Source organism: Spermophilus citellus, assembly GCF_964194105.1.
Source record: "Spermophilus citellus genome assembly, chromosome: 2".
Classification (NCBI taxonomy): Eukaryota; Metazoa; Chordata; class Mammalia; order Rodentia; family Sciuridae; genus Spermophilus; species Spermophilus citellus.
In genome coordinates this window covers 228633552-228650541 of record NC_138183.1, presented here as the reverse complement: position 1 = coordinate 228650541, position 16990 = coordinate 228633552, and the positions used below count along the sequence as shown (strand labels likewise).

Here is a 16990-nt window from a genome sequence, read left to right as displayed (position 1 = left end):
GAGGGGAGGGGAGAAATGAGGCCTTCATGAAAAGATGTGGCTGGAAAAGGCTAAGAACCTCCCTCATCTCATCCTGCCCAGGGTTGGATACAGACATCTGGGAGAGTGAGACTGAATTCATAAGCAATGTATTATTGAAGTGAAAATAAATGCTTAAAATTATTACCCCATCACTTAGATTTACATGCATGACCCTTCTCAGACTTGGATGGATTCCTTCACTCTTAATACCCACCTCCCAAAAGCACTCCACTTGTGCTCCCCTTTAACATGGTGTGGATCACATCATTTGCCCACATCAAGCACCTACATGGAGCAACTAGGCGAAATCCACTGCGTTCTGCATGATAAAGCCTCTGCTTCCTGAAACTTCTGAGTATTTCTTATTGCTCTCCTACCGCAGAGTCTCCCCACAGACTAAGTCCACTTCAGGTGGATCATCCCAGGTAACTCACCTGACCTCATCCCACTCCTGCCTGTCTCCACTTAAATGTTCCTTCTTCCCAGGTGCTTCTCTGGCTCCCCAGTTTAGATTCTATTATACTTTTCTTCCTACTGCACCTATTCTCCTGGTTGCATCTAGTGTTTTGCTTTCATGATACCTTTCTAGAGTATGTCACCTAGCATTTATTAGTCTCAGCTCTTTGTGAGCCAAACTATACAGGTTGTTAACCACCGTATCTCTAATGATGGCCCTTTGCAGCACACACAGCCTGCTTAGATAGGCAGATTTGTTTAAAATATAGCCAAAAGTAGTTAGAAACAGTATCAGGATGGATCCAGACTTAACTGCTGGGCCTTAAAAGGAAGGAGATACCACATTCTCACAGGCAGGAGTAATATTCAAATATTCAAAAATCCAGATCCATAAGTCCCCCGGCTCTGCCAGGAGTTAACATTATGAGAGTGATCTAGGGTTCTTGGATGATGGGGTGGAGTACCATAGGGGTACCTGGGTCTGGGGCACAGGCTATTTTATTTACCTGCAAGTATAGACATATTTCAGTACTTAAAAAAGAAAAAAACTGGTCTAGCTGCAGAGAGGTAGATTGAATCTCAGTCCTCAGTGAGAGGAAGCAGGGAAGCCTCCAGCAGAGAGGGGAGATGATCAAATATTACAAAGTCAAACTGATGCAGAGCCAGAGGAAGGATTGTGAGGATGTGGTTCTGCCATTTTGTGGCTGAGATACATTTCTGTGACCTCTCATGTAGCATGAAGAAAACAGCGGTCCCCAGGCCAAAAGGAGCAAATGGAAAAATGCATTCCAAGTACTTACAACAACAAGAAACCTGATAAAAGTAGCTTCTATTATCATCATCACCAGCATCACCACCACCACCACCATCATGATTGCTGGACAAAAGAACCTGTCTCAAGCTACTTCCGCTATAATCTGAGTGATCCTGAACAAGCCAACACTAAAAGTTTTAACCAAAGTATTTAGTATGCAAGAATTTTCTGGAGAAGAGCCTATATATTTTCATCAGATTCTCAAAGAAGTTTAAGAAAATCAAATGTTTACAATTTACCTTCAGTATCCTGAGCCAAATTGTCTCACCCTACATTAGGATAAATCATACTCTTTATTATTATGCTATTTCCCTCTATTTTGAAGATTGCTAAATTTATTTTCTAATTCCTTCAACAATAAAGGTGTTAATTTTTTAAGTCCCAAACTCAATGTCATTATATGTAACACCCTAATAATAATACAAATCACAACACCTGCTCATTTCAAATATTAAGCTTTTATTTCAAATACTCAAAAAACTGTTAACAATAACCATAACATTAATGAGTGGAAATATTAAAATATAAAATAAGTATTGGAACTTTCATTTGAAAAGTTTTACAGGTCTTCTTCATCAATAAATCTATTGCATCCTAGGACCTGAATTTTCTCTAAAGGAGAAATAAGAAGACTCTTGGAAACTGTTCAACAGAATACAGGAATATTTGAATGAAAACAAAGTGAATTACAATTTCACAAAAAAGAAAAGTGTCACCAAAAATTAATTCTGAGGTATAGTTACATAGATACTCTACCTAAAGAAAAAAAAAAGCGAAACAGGTATAAAGTATCTACTCTTACATAAAATCTCTTAACATGCAAAGAAAAGATCATTTGTCATACAATAACTGAAGGTGCGCACCACGGTCATCAAAAAAAAAACACATGCACTTACACAATGACTTGTTCTTCCCAGCCAAAACTGGTATCTACAAATCCTGCTTCCTAGCTGTACAGAATTTAAATTCTGGTTGATGTAATACAAGTTCCCTACTTTCAACCCAAAGCCATCTTCATCTTCATCTGTATTTTGTGAAAACAAATTCAAGTAAAAACTAATGTCCAGTTTACCTGGAAGACAAAGACATCTTTCCCGCCTGCCTCAGCATTCAGGTGCATGTTTATTAATCCCACGGCACTTCTTAACCTCACCCCGACCATCCATCAGTCTTCATCAGCTATGATCACTTGTCCCTGCAGGGCACCTCAGTGGGTTGGCAGGACAACTTGTAGATGCATTGCACTTCTAAAGTCCCAGTCTATACTTATTTTAAAAAGCGGGGGGAGGGGGCAGGGAATGCTCCATTCAGTCTAGTAGATTTCCCCGGATTGTGTGACTGCATTTGCAATGGGTTTTATTGAAAATAAAACTTGAGATAGAACCAGGGTCTAGAAGATTGTGATCTCCACAAAGAGGACAAAAATAACTAAAGGCAGAATTTCTACATATTGAAATTCCTGGGGACAGATGTTCCTGGGGTTTATCAAAATGCGATCTGATTAAGGGATTATGAGGAAGGTTGTGCTTTAAATCATGCTCTTAGTCACATGCATTCAAAATAGTCCCTATAATGCTAGAAAAGGGGAATTTAATATCAGAAAGTATTTACAGTGCCACCAGTTGAGTAAAGAATGGAAACAGGGCCGGGGGAATCTACACACAAGCATCAGCATGCTCCAGGGAATAGGATGATTATGGAAATTAGCTATTTATTAGTGCAGAGACATGCTGTAAGGCTTGAGCAGGATGGAGGGAAGGGGTAGCTTAGGAGCTCATTCATTTCCAAAATGCAAACCCAAGATTTTCAATAAAAAGTATTATTAAAATATGTATATGTTTTTGACAACTAAATTATGAATATCTTTGATATTCTGCAAATTTTAAAAAAGCAAGAAAAACTGCTGTATTTTTTAATGGAAAATACTGACTTCACTCCCTGCAAACACACCAAATGCATATCATTTAGGATAATGTCACTGATGCGCATTTGACAACTAAATTACAAAGCTCTTTGATATACTGTGTATGAAGAGTGGCAATTATGGCCAATAAAATCAAAGGAAGAAAAAAACTAATTAACACTAACATGTCATTATGACTCACTAGTATATAAAATCCCATGCCTGCTCTGAATTGCTAGCAACTGGCAAATCCCAAATTCCTAAGGATACTCACAATAGTTTCCAAATAACTGGAGCCACCAGAGGATTTGAGGACTCTTCACAAGTTTAGCATTACTTTCTTCTATCAAAAGACCTCAAAAATACAAATTACTTAAAAACTTACAAAAGAGTTACAAAAACTGAAACAAAAAACCCTTGCCCCCAAAAAATGTGATCTTAAGGTTTATAAAGCATATGATAAGTTGTGGATCCCAAATAAGTTCTAATGCTATTTTCAAAGAGAGTTATTCATTTTTATGGTATAAAAAACTGTAATTTGGAGACAAAAGTCCTAGGTTCAAATTCAAATCGGTTCATTATTTTCCCTATAACTTTGAGCAAATCATTATCCCTCCATCAAATGAGGACAATATCCACACCTACACCACAGAATTATCATTAGCAAAAGGAATTGGAAATTTTCTAAAAATGACAAAAAAACAAACAATGTACAAATGTTGACTCTCCCACTATAATAAGCCTCCATCTAAACATAACAAGTGGGAAAAGTACAACGTTATCCAGCTACTAAAATCTGGATGTACTGCAAGTAAACTGACCATAATTGAAAGAACAGCTTTTTGCAGAGGGAGGACTCCAGGAAACCTGGATTTGATTTAAAAAAAAAAATTGTCCTAGATTTCATATTTTAAAAACTGGGAGAAATTCTCAGCAAGACATTAAATCTGTTTATAGACAGCCAACCAATCTGGATTTTTAAAAGTTTCAAGATTCTAAAAGACTTGAAATTAAAAACAGCCTTGACTACTGATAGCTAAGTAAACTTTTATGATCAAAAACACTTAATAGCTAAATGTAGCTTCCAGGTATATTCTCTAACTTCATTATTGAAAGATTCAGGACATCAAATGACCTCCTAAACTGTGAAGGTGACAATAGAGATGGAATTGGTTTAAATAACCTAGAAAAGGGCTGAATTCCCAAAACCTTCCTTGATGTAGGTTATTTCTGCATACATGTACCAAATGCGAAAGTGCATTGAGAAAAGTTTGTAAAGGTCATCATGCCAAACAAATGTAAGATATTGTTAGAGAAACCTACAAAGCTCTTTTGAATCTTGTAGAAATGTGAAATTTATAAAATAAAGAAACGGAAAAAAAATGAAACAGAAAAATCTTATTATAGAAATCTTATAGAAAAATCTTATTATATCTCAATACAAAATATAATAATTGAGGGGGAAAAAACCACAAGACAAGTTCCTTTCTTGGCCTCACTGGCTGCTTTCTGACCACCTTGGCTTTGATGCTCATGACACTCAGTCACACATATCTTTATTCATCTCTGGTCCCCTGCAGTTACTCCTGTTCTGAGTTATTGACCTTTCAAATAACTGATTTCTCCTGTTGCTTTTCTGAGCTCCCAAAATGGCTCAGACAATCAGCTCATCAGTTATCCATTTCTGACACTGTTACAGCATCTGCTCCCTCTCACTTCAGCCTACCACCTCCTGGGTGATGAAGCCCGACACACAGTAGTGAAGGGAACTAGGAGAAAACCTCAGTGCTACCCAAAGGAACACTCATTTGCAAAAACCAACTCATAAGTGGTTGCCCTTAAAACTCCATTGAATCTTGGGTTTCCAGAGAGTCCTCTATGCTTAATGGGTCCCCTAAGTTTGACTTTGAGTTCATGGTAAACCCAGAGCTTTTTAATGCATTATGAGCGTTCATAAACTTCTGGAGGTATTTGGAAGTATACAGCCAGTGGTGCTTCAGGACATCTTCCATTTCATAGCACTTGGACTGCCTGGCATTCATTTTCCGGAAGCGCCTAAAGAGTTTATTGCCAGATTCATTTCCCTCACTTGCCCAGGCCCCGATAGAGCCATCCCTCTCGATAATTTCAGGCACATGCGCCAAGGTTTTGTGAAAATAGTTGGTGATTTTGCCCTCGTATCTATACTTGAACTTGGTAGAGAGGAGCTCAGCAAAACGCTGTGAGTTGAAGCTATACTGGCAGAGGGACTCTGGGCACTCTTTAGCAGGACATGAGGAGCGCCACACGGGTTTCATCTTCAGGTAAAGGTCCATCAGCTCCCTGAGAGCTTCGTGCCTCTCTGCAGAAGGAATTAATTCACACACTGCCTCCACAGTCTCTTTGGTCATGAGCTTCCTGGCAAAGTTGCCATTCATCCTCATGATTGGCTTCAGGTTCATCTTCTTCCGGAGATGCTTGTCCAGGGTGGCCTGCCATCTTTTCCTTTCCTCTTTGGAGGCATGGGGATTTTTATATACCTCTCCTATCTCCAGCTGGAAAATCTTGTAGAACTCAGCCGCATTGCCGATGTCACAGTGGAGGGCATCTATGGAAGGGACTGTCTCAATAAAAGGCTTGGCAGAGACCCCTTTCACTCGATCCCGCAGTTCTTCCACAGACTCGTGGTACGGGTTGGAGCGCCAGACCTCGTAGCGCTCCAGATTCTCGGCATGGCTTCTCGTTATGGAGTGGAAGACAAGATTTTGAGAGGCTTCCAAGCGGGTGGCATCACAGAGTGTACAAATGTAGACTGAGCCAGACGCCTCGAGGCCTTCCACTTCCCGGACAAGTTTTTCATCGTATCCAGTTCCCCTGAAGATGAACTTGAAGGTCCTGAGGATGCCTCCCATCTCCAGCATCAGTTCGCTGCTCTTCATGGCTTCCCTCTCGGCAATCAGAGGGCTCAGAATGGCAGTCAGGGTCTCGTGGTCAGACTCATCTGCCAGCATAAGGCACAAAGGCTTGCAACACAGTTCAGAGTTAGGTTTGGCCTCTTCAAACACCTTCACGTTCTGGGCGCCATGTGCTATTGAAATTTTCATGACGGTGAATGAAAAACGAACTGCTTTTTCTGGAACTGCTGGCCCACTCCCATGCTTTTCGCTCACGTCTCCCATGCCATCACAGGACTCCTTTACCACGACGGTGAAGGGACCATTCAGGTAGTCATCAAGGTCTTGGGATCTCATGCCTTCCAGGATGTCTTCCTCCATGTCCATCAAGGCAGACACCAAAGCTGCATCGTAGCGGAATCTCTTTGCAATGGTGTCTACTGGGTAATCATCCACCGAGGAGGAAAGTCCAGACAGCCCATCAATAATGCCAACATCGGTGTTTGAAGACACATTCTTCAGAGGTGGCTGCCACTCAAAGGGGTGGTAGCCTGGCAGAAGGATCTTCTCTGCATTGCGAAGGGCATGCAGAGGCTGAAAAATCTGCCTCCCTGTGATGGCTTTCACAGTCCTGTACATCTTGTGGTACTGACTGCAGCTGAGGAAGGTGTTGACGCGAATGGCCAAGCAAACAGCAGGCGGCAGATCAGAGCCCCGTCCCTGCATGATGGCCTCCAGCTCATCGGCTTGTCTGTGCTCATTTCTTGCCCTCAGGGCCAACAGGAACAAAGTCAGGCACACAGACTTCACATCTCCACCTTCTTCTTTGTCAGCGAAAGCCTTGACTTGCATTTTCAGCTCCCTCAGCCGGTGCTTCTGAGCTCTTCGAGTGAGTGACAGAAGATGTTGACGGGGTCTGCCTCCTTTATTAATATGCACAAAAGTCTCTTTGGATTCCTTGTGGCTTGAGACATGGTGATTATATTTTTCCAAGCTGATCTCTTCATTGCATTCTTCTGCTGGGCACTTCACTACCAGGGAATTCAAGATGCTCAGGAAGGACTTCACTGGACTCTCCAGGTCGGTGGGGAAGCACGGATATCGGCAAGAGGGACAATAGCTGCCCATGACTTTGAGGCATCTGAGAATGCAGATCCTGCAAAACACATGCTTACAGCTGGTCTCCACAGGGTCAGCCAGAATGTGCTCACAAATCTGGCAGGAGATGGATTTCACAAAGTGTGCTGGGAAGTCCACGGCCAGGAGCCTGGTACTCAGATGGATCTGATTGCAGTTGGTGATCTTCTTCATGACCTCCTTGCTACTGATCCTTGCCTGAGCTCTTCTCTTGCGCCGACGGGCTTGTCTCGCGCGGTCAAGCACAGTTTTGAGTTTTTTGCTGAGCTGCAGGTTTGGCGGATGGCTCTTCCTCTTGAGGCCCCTGCGGGCAGTGTGGCAGATGTCGCAGGATGGTGTGTGGGGATGCCACTCCATGGTCACATTCCTTGGGAAGTAAACCTCACGTGGGGCGCTGCTAAACTTCCTGTGCATAATGCCCCAGCAGTTCTGGCAGAACTGGGTGGGGTGGATCGAGTCAACATCTGCCTTCACGTCGATTCGGAAAACCCTGGCGATGAGGTCTGGCCAGGAAGTGATTCTCTTTTCCTTCTTTCGTAAGAGGACTTGGGTTTTAGCATCCACAGGCCCATGGACTGGGTATCTCCTGTCGTGCTCATCGGTTTTAAAAGAATTCCCACAGATGCGGCAGAAGTGTCGAAGGTTGGCTTGGTGAACTGCTTTGTCTCTTGCTTTCCCACTGTTGTGGGATTTCTTTGAAAACTTAGGATGGCCCTTCAGAGCTGGTTGAGTCAGGACTGGCTTTGGGCCACCAGACTTGTCCAGGACTGCTGGGGATTGCTCCAGAGAAGGTTTTCCCTCCAAGGAATCCTTTTTATCCTTTTGAGTTTCATCAGTGGTCTTTTCAAAGGATCTCACCCTGAATAGCTTAAATTTCCACTCTGAAAACTTCATATGTGGGTGTTGAATTTCATCAGGTGCAGAACTGATTCCCAAGGTGGGCGGCAAGGAGACAGCCATGCTTAGCTGAGGTACCTGGGGACAGAAAAAAAAACAAGTCAGATTAGGAAAAAAAAAGTCAATATTCCATTGATATATCTTGGAAATAATAGAAATTGATGCACCAAGGACTCGTTGGCATCACCCTACCTGGTATAACAAAAACTGTATGTACTGACGGGAAAACAGATACACAGACAACAGTACAGAATGGAAGACACAGAGACAAACCCACATGTTTACAACTCTGAGATCCTTGATAAAGGTGCCAAAAACACACATTGGAATAAAGACAGTCTTTTAAACAAATGCTCCTGGGAAAACTGGTTATATATACATGGAATGAAACTACACCCTTATCTCTCACCCTGCATAAAAATTAACTCAAAATCAATCAAATAAATATAAATTAGACCTGAAACTGTGCAAATCCTAGTAGAAAATATAGGGTCAACACTCCAACATATGAGTGTCGAAGGTACCGACTTTCTCAATAGGACCCCTAAAGCTCAGGGAACAATGCCAAGACTGAATAAATGGGATGACATCAAATTAACCAGTGTCTGCATAGCAACAGGAATAATTAGGAATGGGAAGAAAGAACCCACAGAATGGGAGAAAATCTCTGCTAGTTACTCTTCTGACAGAGGATTAATATCTAGAATATATAAAAACTGAAAAAGAGAACTTAACACCAAAAAAACCTCCCAGATAACCCAATTAATAAATGGGCAAAAGAATTAAACAGATACTTCTCAAACGAAGAAATGCCAATGGACAAGAAATACATGAAAAAATTTTCAACATCATTAAAAACTTGGGAAATGCAAATCAAAATTACACTGAGATTTCATCTCACACCAGTCAGAAAGACAAGTCATCAAGCATACAAATAATAAATGCTGGAGAGGATGTGGAGAGAAAAGGAACATTTTTACACTGTTGGTGGGATTGTAAATTAGTGCAACCACCATAAAAATCAGTACAGAGACCAGGCATAGAACAATCATATGACTCAGCTATACCACTCCTTGGAATTTATCCAAAAGAATTAAAGTCATCTTACTTCAGTGACACATGCACACCCATGTTTATAGAAGCACCATTCACAATAGCCAAACTATGGAACCAGCCTACAGGTATATCAATGAATGGATGAAGAAAATGTGGTATATACACACAATGGAGTTTTATTCAGACATAAAAAAAAATAAAATTATATTATTTGTAGGAAAATGGATGTAACTAGAGACCATTATGTTAAGTGAAATAAGCCAAACTCAGAAAGTCAAAGTTTGTGTGTTTTCTCTCATAAGGGGAAACTGAAGAAGAAAAAGGAAAATAAAGGTGGGGAGGTATTCTCATGAAAATAAAGGGAGACCATCCAACTAGAGGAAACCAGGTTGGGAGAAGGAGAGGAAGTGGGAAGGGCTGGGGAGTGATATTGGCCAAGTTATATTGTTATGTTTTGTGCATGAGCAAATATGTAACAACAAATTCCATCACTATGTGCAACTACAATGTACCAATAAAAAATGTGGAAAGAGAAAAAAAGAAATTGAATAAATAATGTTGATTCATATGCTTAAAAAAAGATTCACTTGTTCTGCCTTTCCAAGTTATTTATTAATTCTCACATTTTAATATATTATGTTTGGTGTTAGTCATACAGCAAATACTAGTCATTCCCTGTTCTGACAGTGCTCAGGGACATTTATACCTTGTGCATGTGTGTGTGCGCGTGTATGTGGGTGTGCGTGTATGTGTGTGTATGTGTGTGTGATTTTAAGTACTGTGTATACAAGTAAAATTTAATTTCCTTTCCACAAAAATATATGTCTTTCTGTGTCTTTCTAGATAGAATCTGTGAGTGATTCATCTTTGTCTCCCCAAGGTTCCTGGTGCACATTAGGTACTCAACATTTATTTGTGAATAAATGCAAAGATAAACTGGCTACTAAAACCAAAGAAAAGCAATATTTTCCACATTGTATTAGCCTCATTGCACTAGCTGGACAATATATTTCTAGCTTTTTAAAGCAGTCTTCCGGGAGACTGGTTGTTTATTTCTTCCAAACAGGTCATAAAGGGATGATAAAGCTACAAACCCAAAGAAACTAATTATTCACTACTTGAAAGGATGAAGTGAATTTTGAGCTTTATGGATGCAAACTAATAATAAGTATCATGGATAGTAATTATGCTTACAGTTTTAATTAGTGAATGCTGCTGTAAATTATAAGGCTGTGTCTACATTAGAAACAAAAAAAAACCCACAGAGCTCTTTAAACCTCAACAAACTACAGTGTGCACATATTAAGAGGCTGAAGGACTTTGAAGATGAGAATTTCAAGTGGTTTCAGATAAAACTCACACAGGTCATTCTGAAAGTCATTGCTGGTCAATGGTCATTAGCGCTACAGATTGTAATAAAAACAGATGGAAGGAATGATTTTCTTCCAGTAAAAAAAAAGGTATATATGCCAGAAAACCCTACCAGTCTGGGTTGTAGTGTAGGCACCAGAAGGGGTGTTTGAAGTCCATCAGTGCCATCTGAGTACCCTCTAGACCCAATTTGATCAATCTTCCCAGAATTCTTTATTTTTATGCTCAGTGACTTGCAGAATGCCACTCAAAGAGGTGGAACCTGCTAGGCAAGTGTTCTACCATAGAGCTGCACCCCCTAGTCCTTTTTACTTTATTTTGATATAGAGTCTCACTAAGTTACTCAGCCTGGCTCGTGAATTTGTGATTCTCCTCCCTCAGCCTCCTGAGTAGCTGGGGTTACAGGGGTGTACCATCATGCCCAGCATTTTCCCAAAATTCTTTGGTATACAATTGGAAAGACAGCAACTGTATTTTCAATATATCTTCCCATCCACATCTTCCAAATTTGCTTTGGTTAACTCTTTAGACCCACCAATTATATCAAGCAACACTTTTTTCCCTCAATTAGTTAACCAAATTGGTGACTCTCTTTTAATAGTCATGCCATCATGGAGACAAATCCTTAGATGAACACACTTTAGCCAGGGGTGGGACTTGGGGGCCAGGAGGTAGTACCGGTACCAGGTCTAATCTTGACTGCTGCCATCAGAGTTCTGTTTTAGTCTTCCCTTTAAACTGCCAAGTTTTTCCCATTTTGCATTCATTATGCTTTAGACATTGGTATTTTTCATAAAAATTAAAGGCAAATTTATAAGTCTTGGTCAAAAGAGAAATCCTGTAGATTGTTCTTTAAGCAGGGTGATGTGAGAGTTAAACAATTTCAAGCCATTTCAAAGGTCTCAGGAACCCCAAAGGTATTTCAAGTGCAACCCAACAAATACCTCAAAGCTGCTTATAGATTAATTATGTTCTTTAGCTCTCTCTCCAGTAGCAGGCCATTCCCTGTCTCCCCTGCCTCCTGGACTTGAACTCGACTTCAAATGCATTTTTCATTCCTTAGCATTTCACTTTCCATCCTTTTTCTAAACTTCTTGTCTTTGGCATTCCAGGATAATAGATTTTAGTAATTACTTTTTAAAAAGAAAAAGAGAAGAGTGATTGGCCATATCTGGAATTTATCAAGTTAAATACTGTCCTTTCACAATGGTTAAGTCATCCTCGGGGGCAGGACCCCTAAAACTATCTCTTCTCCCTACATATTCCTCTCCTGACTCCTACTGGCCTGAAATGTTAAGCAAAATTCACCAAAACTCATGTATTTAAACACTTCTGGGGAAAGAGTGCCATCACCAAGTAGTTATTAGCAATTGATATCCAAATCAAATTTATTTATTAAGCTGTTTTCCAACTCAATTGCTAAAAGTTAATCCAAACTAGAAGCAAAAAGGGTAGAATGTTTTGTTTTAGGGAAATTTATACCAAGATGCTATCTGTAAAAATCTACATGTTTTCTGTAAAACCTATGTGTTATATATTTTTTATTCTTACTTACAAGTTTCACTCTTTAGAAAAAAACATAAATAGATTATTTTGGAATAAAGTGGAACTTTATTTTTTTTTCAATATTTATTTTTTAGTTCTCTGTGGACACAACATCTTTGTTGGTATGTGGTGCTGAGGATCGAACCCGGGTCGCACGCACGCCAGGCGAGCGCGCTACCGCTTGAGCCACATCCCCAGCCCTAAAGTGGAACTTTAAAGAACCAGATTTAGGGAGATTTTTTCCCCAGATATCAAATTAGCCAACTATTGATTTTACTTAGCATTAATAAGAACATAGAAAATTTCAGATAACTACATACATTATTAGGAGAAGTGTAACTTGGTATAAAATGTGTAGTAGAAAGTTTGGCAACATCTTTTAAAAATTAAAATATGTTATTTTTAATACAACTTATCTCAGACTGGGAAGTTATTCTGTAGTTATTCTCTATAAGTATTCTCACAGTACACTGTGATATTTTTATGAAGACAAAGATTTGTTTGAACAGTTGTTCATTGCTTTGATAAACAAGAAATAATATAAACAACCACCAAAAAAACTATTATTAACTAAACTGTGGTCCAGACATACAGTAGAAAACTACACAGAAAATTAAATGCATTGGTGCATATCTACAATTGCTATATGCATCATTGACACAGAAAAATGCCACAGGAGCCACCTGCAGTGGCCCATGTCTATAATCCCAGCAACTTGGGAGGCTAAGACAAGAGCATTGCAAGTTTGAGGTCAAGCTCTGCAACTTAACAAGACCCTGTTTTAAAATTTTACAACTTTTAGAAGGGTCTGGGAATGGGAATGGGAATGTGCTCATTGGTAAAGTACCAATGGGATCAATTCCCAGTATCACACGCACAAAAATAAATAAATAAATAAATAAATAAACAAACAAACAAACAAAAATCAAGATTAAAAAAAGGAGGAGGAGTGGGGCAGGCGGGGGATGGGAGAGAAAAAAAACAGAACAAAATGCTCACGTTGGGCTGGGATTGTGACTCAGTGGTAGAGCACTTGCCTAACATGTGTGAGGCATTGGGTTCGATTCTCAGTACTGCATATAAATTAAATAGAATAAAGGTCCATCAACAACTAAAAAACTATTTTTAAAAAAATGCTCACCTGAAAAAACACAAGACAAAAGAACAGCAAGGACTCCATTTATGCATATATGTTCATATTTGTATGTACATGAAAGTATAGGAATTCCAGTGCTTAATTTCTGGAAAATAAGGTTAGCACTGGCTAAAGGGCTTTTAAATTTTTTTAAACTTATTCATTTTTGTTTCATTTTAATTTTCTCAACATACTATTTTAAAATTTTCGTAGCGATCTCATCTTGAATAAAATCATTTCAAAGACCTGACTTAAATACAGCCATAGTCACTTTTCCTTTTTTCCTTTTAAAATTTCCATAGAACAGCAATCTGAACATTACTCTTAGGCTATCTTTCTTTTCTGTAAAAAATGAAGAAAGGGGATGAAAATATGAACCTATAGACACACAAGTCCTGTGAAGTTAGGATTATGCAAGACATATCTTGCATTCATGTTCTGACATTTGGAACCTTGCAAATGCTTGACCTCCTCTCTTAAAACGCAAGATTCCTGCAGTAGCTCAACTTCAAATCTAAAAGGCTGAGGGGCTGGATCTGATTCACTGTCATCTCAGCATAGTGGTCATCTTCCATCACAGCTACAGGGTTCCCTCCCTCCACTGAGCATAGATCTATGTTAACAAACCAATCTGGGGTGGCGTGCACTAGATAAAAGTTGTAGTTTGTGGTGACTATTATCATTAGTTACTCTAAGGGGCAAGACCACAATAGTAGTGCCACCGCCCATTTCCACACCAGCCACCACCTATAACACATACCTCCTACTACTTGGCCACTATTTTTTCTCTTAACATCTTCAATGCCATCTATACAATTTCCGAGTGACCATGCATGCCCAAGTGTCATACCTTAGTGTCACAACCATCTTACTCATTTGTTCATTCACCCCAGCCGCACAGGACATTGATAGCATCAAAGTCCTTTTCATAAGTCTCAGACGAAAATGACCTGAAGATACTTGCCATTCCTCTAAGCAACTTCTTCCCTGAAGCATTTCAGAAAAGTCACACCACCTGGTCAGAAATCCCAACAGAAGACTATAACCTCAAAGCAGGGTCTCTCCATGGCACTTCTCAAACTTAATATCAATCAGACTCACTAGAGAGATTGCTTTCCAAAACAGGCAGATCATCAGGCTCCAGAGAGTCTCATGGTTTGTCGGGGATGGAGCCCAGAATGTTCAGTTTTTAAACAAGCATTCCAGTGATCCTGATGTGACAGGCTCACATGCAAGGGTCACATTTAGAGAAACACAGGTCTCCCACTTAGTGTGACCATGTTCACAAAACACCTGGCAATACCTGAGAAAACACACATTTCCTCCCACCCCCGGATTTCTTTGCTTCTGATTATTTTTCTTGCCTGGATATGTCTTCCCAAGAGTCTCACCTTGTTCCCTCTGCTGATTCATTTTACACATTCATTCAAGAAACTCTCCTTAGAACCTTTCTTTTGCCAACAGCATTTATTTCTAGTAATTTAGATATGTTGCATCTTTCCTAGGAGCCTTTAGTTTCTCTAAACCTGGCCTCTTGTGCCTTTTCTATTTTCATTCATTAGAAAGAAAAACAAAATTGATGTCAGCTCTCCTCATGCCCTCCCCTCATTGCCTGAAAGGCAAAAAAGCTCAAGCACTTCTGATTGGAAACATAAAATTGTAATAAATATTTTGACTCAGGGCATGAAAAGTACAAGTGTTACCTTGCTCAGCAGGCTGCCTGGCCAAAGTATTTGGGATGTCTGCAATTCAGCTGATATTATTCGATACCAAAGAGAAGGCAAATGTGTCCTCTGCTCCCTCTTTGCTCTTTTGTCCCCCTCCCCTGGGGAACATGCTGCTGCATTATTTATCAGCTTCCACTGTCCTTCCCAGCCTCCCCCACCACAGAGAGCTAACCACAAATGATGACAGCCAATCACAGGCCAGGAGCCCCCCCCCACCCCACCAGCTCCAGCTGGCACCTGGCTCTTCAGGAAGCTTAGCTGGGGGACCTGAGTGTACAACCATGCCATTTCACTCCCCAAGAATCTCCCAGTTAGAAATGGTCTTGCCAATGTAAACTAACTTCTGCCTGGGTTCTATAGTTCTGTGCCTCAATTTCTGTATCTGTGAAATGGAAATACCTTAAGCATAGACCTCAAAGGGTCAATGTGGTCATATAATGAGAGTTATCATAGGATAATACTTGGAACAGTGCATGATTCCTATGAAATGCCTATGAAATACTAACAATGCTATGAATTTTTGTTTTCATTTTGAAATGGTATAAAACAGTCCCAGAACCATTCTACCAAGAAGGTTAATATTCCTTAAAACTAAACAAAAGTTTAAACATGACTAGAGTCTCGAAGACAACAGACCTGGATTTAAATCTTGACTCAGTCCCAAAGGGCCAGTCATGCCAGTACTTGACACAGCATTTAATTATCACAACAATCATATGCACTTGTTATTACTGTCCTCTAAAAAAAAAAAAAGAAGAAGCATAGACGTTCTGAGCAATAAAGGAATTTTTCCGTAGTCACACAGCCACTAAACAGGGAATGTGGGATGGGATTGCCAAGCCCATGTTCTTAATGGCTCCACTCTACTGTAAAAGGACATGAAGGAAAATCACTTATGGTAACAGCCTGAGGATGACTCAAGAATGAATAGGTGTGTGCCTAGAACGGTCTCTGTTTCAAATAACCTTAATAATTCTTAGACCAGCTTTATGCCCAAAGTACCTCTGTGCTCAACTAGTATCTGAGAGACTGCTTTGTTTGTTGGAACCTCAGCAAAACCGTCAAGAGGCAGGTGCAAGGATTCCCTTGTTCTATACCACCCTGGTGAGAGTTCGCTGCTACTCTTACATCCTTACTCTTGTGCCTTGGAACCTGTCCAGCCTCTCCACAATAGTCCTAGGGACAGAGTTTCTGCTCTCTATATTAGAGATGTGCCAGAAACCACTACAGTACAGTAATAGTGGGATAGAGGGGAGATGGCCTTAAGAAACTTCAGCATGTTCATGCCAAAGGCATGGAACTTCATCTGAAGTCTATACTTGAAAATAGACTGTGAGACTGGGCAGGTGAGAGTGGAGAATTCCCTGAAGATAATGTTCATGTTCAACAGGGATCCCAGGAAGCAGGCTTCATGGCCTTGATGTCCTCCTTGTACAATAGGGTCAGGTTAAGAGGACTCGCAAGGTGACTTATGTGGAAGAAAGTGCCCTTCCTATTCAGATTCCCACTCTTCAAAACCCTGCATCCCCACTAGACTCACGGAGAGAAAAGGAAAGGTCCAGATGTTTATGCCTCGCCCAGAGAAACAATATCTCCCAGAACCAGAACAAAGCAGTAAGTCCAAGCTTCTGAAGACTGGGTTTCAGTTCTGTAGGTTCACTTAGAAATTAAACGAAACTGAATCACTATTACTTGTCCTCTGCTGAGAAGTAAGACCTCCTTCAGATCCCCTGGGAAAAGAAGCTGAAGAATGAACCTTGGTCTCTGCCTGGATACTAAAATTCCACCCCCTCTCCTTTCAAATATTTTCCATGCAACAAGCCCCACCTGGAGTAATCCTTGAATTTTATCGTAAAATAACAAAGACTAAAATGCCTAGGATTTCATGTTGCTCTAAGCGAATTCAAAATAAAACACTGCAACAGATGTGGACCAAATTTTGCAGGAGGCAAAAAATGAAAAGGGCCAACTAGAGGCTGGACAATTCGATGCCTGGTTCCCACCTTTGGCAGGGCCCTTCAGTCAGTAATTAGGTGCAGTTAGTCCTGGAAGTAC

General features: G+C 40.3%; 1 protein-coding gene across 1 annotated transcript; it reads right to left on the bottom strand.

Annotated features, from left to right (window-relative positions):
- Positions 1 to 5032: 5032 nt before the first annotated feature.
- On the bottom strand, positions 5033 to 8164 carry RAG1 (recombination activating 1; the record flags this gene model as incomplete). Its single annotated transcript, XM_081280391.1, has 1 exon — positions 5033 to 8164. One exon carries the CDS (start codon positions 8162 to 8164, stop codon positions 5033 to 5035), a length of 3132 nt encoding a protein of 1043 aa, XP_081136517.1.
- Between the last annotated feature and the right edge of the window lie 8826 nt (positions 8165 to 16990).